The sequence below is a fragment of the Oreochromis aureus genome, linkage group 7 (assembly GCF_013358895.1).
Source record: "Oreochromis aureus strain Israel breed Guangdong linkage group 7, ZZ_aureus, whole genome shotgun sequence".
NCBI classification, from domain to species: domain Eukaryota; kingdom Metazoa; phylum Chordata; class Actinopteri; order Cichliformes; family Cichlidae; genus Oreochromis; species Oreochromis aureus.
Window position 1 is genome coordinate 42,849,915 of NC_052948.1, and position 8,217 is coordinate 42,858,131.

General features: G+C 39.6%; 1 protein-coding gene across 2 annotated transcripts; it reads left to right on the plus strand.

Moving 5' to 3' along the window:
- The first annotated feature begins 1,436 nt into the window (after nt 1–1,436).
- On the plus strand, nt 1,437–6,622 carry LOC116322456 (spidroin-2-like). 2 transcript variants are annotated; one of them, XM_039615295.1, is made up of 3 exons: nt 1,437–1,717; nt 2,242–2,564; nt 2,622–6,622. In XM_039615295.1, the coding sequence occupies exons 1-3, from the start codon at nt 1,572–1,574 to the stop codon at nt 3,641–3,643; spliced, it is 1,491 nt and encodes a 496-aa protein (XP_039471229.1). In that variant the 5' UTR covers nt 1,437–1,571; the 3' UTR covers nt 3,644–6,622. The 2 variants fall into 2 exon arrangements, with proteins under 2 accessions (XP_039471229.1, XP_031598388.2); XM_031742528.2 differs by having other exon boundaries at nt 1,439–1,717; nt 2,242–6,622.
- Nucleotides 6,623–8,217: the final 1,595 nt, after the last annotated feature.

Below are 8,217 nucleotides of genomic sequence, written 5' to 3' on the forward strand. Positions count from 1 at the left end.
GTCAAAATAACCTTCTGGTATATTCTGCTGGAAGGGGGTGCACTGGAAACCTCAGCAGCATGAAAAGACTTGAGTTGTACAGGAATCAACAGTGGGGGCATGATTGCAGGATCCTTTCTATGGTGATGAAAATCCCCTTGACAACACTGAGCCAAGTGAAGAGTGCATTGTGTATGACAGACTTGAAAGCATTTTTCAAGTCAACCATAATAAGGTCATGTTATAAGAGCGAAGACAGATTTAAAACCTCAATAATTAAAAGGTTGCCTTAAATTCTCCAAAAATAAATAAACAAACAAAGAGCATTCTGCAGATGGATAAAAATAAGAAAAACATGGGCATAAGCATTTGATGCTTTCATGCGGATATGCGACATCATATATGTATATATAGATAATATGATGTCGTAAAAAAAAAAAAGTATATTTATACGTGTGTATAAGGTGAAGTTGGCTCAAGTTAAAGGGACTTGGGTTGCTGATGAGTTTTCAAACTTGTTCTTTGTCTCTTCTTGAAAACAGCTGAATTTCCCTGTAGTATGTTATCCCAATTTAAATAATGTACTGTTTAATCCTGTATGACCAAAGCATAATTTGGATTGGTTATTTAATCCTTTTGTCCTGTTTTCCTCATTATGCCAATTTTTCTTTGAATTTTACAGAGCCACCTGCCAGCTCTTTCTTCTTCCTACTGTTTCTGCCATCTTCCCTTGAGCTTTTATTTAATTACTGTTCCCTTTCAGTCGAGTCACTCGGTACAACACATAAGTATGGGATATCACGCCCTCGAAGTTATCTATTTCAGCTGTCCACCTCTATCATCAAAACACCCAAAGCAAATGCATTCCTTTCATTCAGATTTTCCTAGAAATTAATGGTTCACTGAAGCTGTTAATATTTTTCTTTTTAATTTGCCACCCATCCAGTTCGTGCTGGTATACTGCACTCCAAAGATTCCCTGTTAAATGTTACATATGCAGTGTTCCTTTTTTGTCATGATGCAGTGATAACAGCCTCACGTTTACCCAAAATTTTTTCATTAATTATTATTATTATCATTATTATTGTTATTATCAAATGATAAGATAACAATGCGATTGACACCATTTCTAAATTTTAAATAGGACAAGGATTGAATGAAGGTGTTCTAGCTATACGGGTCAATCCACCAAAAAAATCCACTTAAATTGATAGTATCATTTATTTATTTTATTATGTAATTGCACTGAACTGTGGTTGGAGGAGGTCTTGTAATTTTTGTTCCTTTTCCCCAATAAACCCTAGGCTCGCCACTGAAACTGCTATGAGGCTGCTGGTAAAGAGGCCTGACCGGAAATACATCCTTTGTAGGGTACATATGTGCGCTTGTCGTGAATAACGGGACGTAGCTGACAGTCGTAACGGACGGTGCTGATATATAATTAATACTGTTTAGCCTCCCTTATAGGACACTTTCTGATAGGGTCGCCATTAGTTTTACACTAAGTAAGAATACCAGTTTTGCAGTTAAAAATAGTTTTAGTACACACCCTGTTGTTTCGCGACGTTGGAACATTCAATCCGGTGCTTCATATGATCAAAAACGAGCGCACCGCATTTGGAAGAAACCACCCTGGTCCCTTTAGGGAGCAGAGAGAGGACGGAGAAAGAGCAACAAACGCACTCGAATTATCGACACAATACTTAAACGACGCTTACACACAAAACACCAATTCCTGGTAAGATATTAGCCTTTATCACATTTCATCTAATGGTGATGCTATTATAAAACGCTTTGCTGATTGATTCGGCGAGATAAAAAGACGACACACACATCCGTTATAATATGGCAAAGCTGCCCTGTTATGTTTTTCTAATGGAAGGGGGAGGATGATGCAGTGATAACAGCCTCACGTTTATGAACCCTAAATTTTTTCATTAATTATTATTATTATCATTATTATTGTTATTATCAAATGATAAGATAATAATGCGATTGACACTATTTCTAAATTTTAAATAGGACAAGGATTGAATGAGGGTGTTCTAGCTATACGGGTTATATAAATATATAAATAGATATAGCCACAATGATACATTGTGTCTTATTGATGTTATCGAAAAAAAGTGTAACTGACTCTTTTTAATTTTATGCCTATACAACACACTTAAAATGAAGAGATGTTTGTTTATTATACATATATATATATATATATATGTTTATATTTATACGGGTGTTTACAACCATGACTTTTCCTTTTAGGGCCATGATGGGGAGGTTGTGTGAGATGGTTCTTGTGTCTCTTCTTATCATGTCGCTTTTGAACACCGAGCTGGCATGGGCTAAAAGAGGTGGTGGCAGCAGCAGCAGGGGAAAATCTTCATCCAGCAGCAACAAGGGTTGGACAAATTCAAAGACATCCAACTCTCAGCCAGGAAACTACCCTCGTCAGCCACAGAGTCCTAATCGAAACACCAATCCTTATCCTCCTGGTGGAAGTTACCCTTATCCCAAACAGAACCAGCCAAGTTATCCAGGTGCCGGTAGCAACCCAAATCAGTACCCTGGCAGAGGCAATCCTGCAGGTTATCCGAACCAGAACCCTGCAGGTGGATACCCAGCAGGAGGGTATCCTCCTGCAGGTTATCCGAACCAGAACCCTGCAGGTGGATACCCAGCAGGAGGGTATCCTAATCAAAACCCAGCTCGAGGAAATTATCCAAATCAAAATCCAGGCAGAGCTGGTACCAACCCCGGAGGATATCCCAATCAGTACCCTGCTGGAGGTTATCCTAACCAGAATTATCCTAATCACTATCCAGGTGGGGGTTTCCCAGCAGCGGGTGGTTATCCACAAAACCCAGGAAGGTATCCTTACCAGTATCCAGGTGGTTACCCAGTCCGAACTGGAAACACAGGACCAGGTTGGAATGTGCCTGGTGCAAATCCAGGAGGTTATCCAGGAGGTTACCCTGGTGGAGCAGTTGGTGGCTACTCCAACTGGAACCCAAATAATAAGATCCTGAGTCCCCGCTTTGGTGGAGGAGGCTATGGTTATGGGATGGCAGGGTCACCTTTTTCTCGTTCTGTGCAGAACATGGGGTACGCGCCCAAGTCACCAAGTTTTGCCAAAAAAGCCATGGTGGCCGCAGGTGTCGGTGCTTTGGCTGGAATGGCAGTTGGATATGGATTAGGACGCTTCCCCCGACCACATTTCACTTTCCGTAACCCTGAAGAAGAGTACTACTACAATAATTACATGCAGCGTCGTTATGGCACCCAGTCAACAGATCAAAAAGACTATGGCCGTGATTACGTCTACAGGCCTCCTCCACGTGCTGAGACCTACGAAAGCTTCATGAGTCGCTGCATGAATTCGACTGATACTCTTAAGGATCAAGGCTCTTCCACGTCCAAGAGTGCAGCTGAGGACGCAGATGACGACACCGTCAGCATTGAGGAGATTGGATACCCAGCCCTGATTGAGCAAGTGAAGTCGCGGCGGTGTGTAGAGAAGTACATGAAGTACTCCGAGCAATTTCTGGAGGAACGTAAAACTGAACAACAATATCAGCTAAGTCGTTCTAGCCCTCTGAGCCAAGGGCTCATTCATCTTCTCACTTCCTCCGTGGTGCTACTGTCCAGCATGCTCCTGCTCCAGTGAGAAAACACCTTCCACTTCACTTCAAATGGCTTTCTACTGCCTCCATCATATGCACACGTTCATTTCCTGCTTATATTATAGTGGCTCCACATTGCAAACCATAGCTGCATACTTTCAGAGAGTAAAATCTTTTAATATCTATTATATAAAAAATATTGACATGTACATACTGACTAAAAATGTCTGTTTCAAGTGCAGCACTCAGTTTCAAGTGTTACAGTTAGATCTGTCTTAGATGTTCACTATTCTTTATATTAATTTATTTTGGATCCATATTTTTGCACTTTCTATCTCCAGATTGTTGGACACTGAATGCAGAGATTCATGATTAAAGAAAGAAAACAGGACAGGACAATTACTTTAGCAGTTTTTTCTTAGGAAGACTATCAGGGCAGTTTCTTTCATAGTTTGGATAAGAATGAAAAAATAATGAAAGCTCATAGTCCACATTATGGCTTATATTAAGGGGTAAAAGTGTGATTTGGCAAGTGGGGTAACTCTCAGAGATTTGTTTGTATTGGTGCAGCATGGGGACAAGAATTACATAGAAATAAGTCAAGTGATGACTTGCAGGCTAGATTTGTGCATACAGGCTGTGATCAGCTGAGCTGTGCTGCTTCTCCTATATTCAATATTAACGGCTTTTTTGTGGATTTAACCACGCTGAATTCAACAAGTTATAAGCAGATCTATCTAGAGCCGCATGGCTGATGGCTTGTATAAAAGCTAGAATTAGCTGAGTGAATGTAATCATCACCTTAAATAAAATAATATTTGCTACTCTTGATCTAATCTAACATTGACCACTCCAGCAGAGTGAATCACTGTGAACTTCACCACAGTACTGCAAACATAACCAGTGCAGCCTGCACTAACCTGCCTGGTATTTTCATTCAACCTTTGAAGAATGCAAAATTAATATGCTTCCATTTGTTTTGGGATAATTTGGCAACACATCACATGTAGATCCATTTAAGAGCTCTAAAACGAACGAGGATATTGGAAGTTTTCCATTTTCAGCTTATCCAACCTTGCGTGTTGCCATCCTTACCCTTGAAAATAATCGTCTTCTTCTAGTTTCCTGTCTTTCGTACATCTTTTTCTACATCTCTGATAGTGTTGCACGTTAATGCTTCTTTTCCCCTCTCCCTTCAGCTGGCAGACACATTTGTCAGATGTTTTCTGTTGATTGACAGACCGCACAAAAACAGTTTGTGTATTTGGTGATATTTTAATGTCCTCGAGAAGTTGCATTTCAAATTACCGCCACTTAAAAAAAAGCTTTACTGCCTTGATGCTCACTCTTCCTCTGTGATATTCTAGATGCTGAAGTACATTGACCAGGATTATTTACCTTTACACCATGAACGCATCACAGGGATGAGAATGAAAAAGTTCACTTCAGGTTGTAAGTGGGCTGTGGGATGTCATTATTTGGCTTATTACCGGGCAAGTAATTGAATGTAATAACTGGGAGCAACAGCACGATTGTGGCACGTGAAAAATAAAGGCATTCAGCGATATTACTGATCAGTAATAATAAATCCAGCTCACTTTAACCCCTGTTTATTATCTGGGGTAATGTTAGGAGAAGTCTCTTTGGAGGATTTAAGTTTTATGTGTGGTTTTTGGATTCTTTTGTGATGGCTAAATCAATTCCACTCAGTCTCACTCCACAGAGCATATGCACAGACTGAAGCAACCCCTGGTCACTAATAGTTTTTACAGATTGCTTGATGGTGATACAGGATTCCTTGTAAATAATTCAGCCAAACTTCCCACATGCACTTTAAACCATCGAGGTTTGCTGAGCAGCAGAGACAGAAATCAAAATAAAACTAAAGGTAGAAAGAATTGCCCTGGTTCATATTTAATATGTGCTACTTATGTTATTGCATGTAATAGCTTTTGACAGAAAGTAGACAGTAATCACGATGGGTTCATAAATGAGCAGTGAAGTTGCACAAATAGCACTTGTTGCTTTAATCTGTGCAGTCTGTTGAACGGATGCGGTCTTTTCTCTGTATTTCCTTGTAGTATGTAAACTGTCCTTAGTTAAAATGGGTGTGGAAGCACTCAGAGTGCATTCCTTTATCCCGTTGAATTCTGCCATTATGCGTGTGAGTCATTAGAACATTTATGCCCATAAAAGCCGTGGTTTTATATGCATGTCCCCAGGCACATTTTAACTTTCCAAAGCCACTTATTTTCCAGTCGTCTGCCCTGAAGTTGGTCATCGTTTCCGTGCGTCCTCCTCTAATCTCCTACATCTAATTGTAGCATGGGGAAACAGTCTCATAAGACCGTTTTTCTCAGATATGTAAATACTACTGTTTAGTTTCTTGCGCCGGTTGTCATGGTACAGTCTCTGCGATTATGACTACTAAAATCTGTTCTCCTTTTTTTCTTCAAGAGTAGGTGTTGTTATTATTTTTATTTTTGTGGGTGTTTCATGTGATCATTTCACTTTTCTTTTTACCGTGTTTTTTATGATCCTGTTTTATTTTTCCTCCACGCCTGAGTTTTGTAAAGGACTCTGGAAAAATGCTGTGTAAGTTAGGTGTGAAAACTGTCATCGATGCCAGTTCATCTCGAAGTGATGGAATTCTCCTTCCCATACTGATGTTGTTCTTTGTCGCCAGGCTTTCAAATTTCTTTTATTGTCTCCTGTTAATAAGCTTTCATGTTCGACTGTTCCTGTTTTGCTTTTTTGGTTGATTCTGGCAAAACAGCTTAATTTGATTGGAAATTCCACCTTAAATCAAGGCTGTGGAATATCTGTAAAGTGCACTTATTTCTCCTTAGTTGTGGATATTCTGTAACTTTGTAATTGAGCTCATGTTACCATTAGAGACATCGCTTGTTTTTGACTCAGAATTGCAAACATTTCGTGATACTCCTCAGATGTTATGATTAACACGGTGTAATATAGTTTGTCTTGGATGTTCATGTGTTAAATAAAATAAATCATGAAATGTTTTCTATGGCCTGTGACATTTTCACGTCTATAAAAAATCCTTATCCTTAAAAACATCTGCCCCTGTTCTAAGCAGCATTTCTAAGATATTTTATTATCCTTTCATTTTTAATGTTTTCATTTTCAGACAAGAAACTTGCTAATCACAAAAACTATGTCCGCTCCATGTTTTGGGCACCGATCCAAACTAGCTGTAACAGTTAGGTTATTGGCATACTTTAATTTTTATTGATTGATTTGTTTTTTTGTTTAGTGTGATTTTTTAAAGCCAAAATGATAAACATTTGATTGGTTTCAGTTTAAGTTGTCAGAGAACTTACTGCTTTTCATACAGCAAATTGTATGTATACTAATATTTATTTATTCATTTAGGTAAATCGCTTAGAAGAATGACATTCACATTGTATTGAGCATTACAAAATGACTTGTGTTACAGCCCTTTTCATTTTCTAATGGTTCATAAACCAGTGACATCATTAAAAAATTTAAGGCAAAGTAAGATGACCCGGTTGCAGGTTGCACAGACAGTCAAGCTCCTTCCGCATTACAAAAAATGTTGCTGTATCTCTTCAAGGGATATCAAGAGAGGGGTTATTAGAAAAATGCACAAGTGGACTACTTGTGTATTTTTTTAACCAAACTCTCAGAAAAATCCATGAGGATGACATGATGACATTTAATTCCAATAAAATGACACAGTAGAGATAATTTGTTCAAAAAAGCTTTAATTTAATTTGATAAATGACAGCTTTTTCATTAATTAGATGGTGGATCACACATCTCTTATCCAAGCTGCTGTAAGAAAAGGCACCACATGTCCCAGCCTGAGAAAGAGGTGAGTCACAGGAGCAGGGGCAGCGCCTTTAACGAAGGCTCTCCAGAGAGACTGGTTGCAGCATCTTTGGTCTTGCTGGTAGTAAAGCTGTCGATCTTGCTCAGAGGCGACTGCTTTGTGGCCATAGTTATTTCCGGACCCATGCTTTGGCTTTCCAAGGAACCCCAGCCCATACCCGGTGCCTGTGCCTCCCAGCATCCCGGCTGCTGCTGCACCTGCCCACTTTACACCCTGCTTGGAGAGGCCTCGATTCTGAGAGGGGGGCGCTTTGTTACCAGTACCGCGACCTCTGAAGCTGCCTGCTCGCTTGCTGTATGCATACTGTGCACCTGGGCACAAAGCTGCAATAAGCAGCATCCAAACCCACAGCGAGGGAAGCTTTTGCTGTCCCGCCATCAGAGCAGAGCTGGAAAAACAGATTAGATTGAGTAACCTGAACTTTAGAAAGAAAAAATGTTATTAAAATTATACTGCGTTTCGTTAATTGTCATTTAGGCAACACAGAGTTTTTTGAAAGTCTGTCAGCAGTCAGTTCAGTGAGCTGCATGCTCTCTAACCCTGACACAACAGACATCTAGAATGATCCACATGTTCTGTAAACACGAGGATTAGCTGGGCATTATGTGGCACATTTGTTCTCCCATTCACTAGGCATTTGCTTCTTTTAGCTCTCATAAACAGTGCATATCATATAAATTGTTAAAAAACATATCAGTGATGTATTTGGAAGAGTAACTACACATACATTATTGCAAAATATTT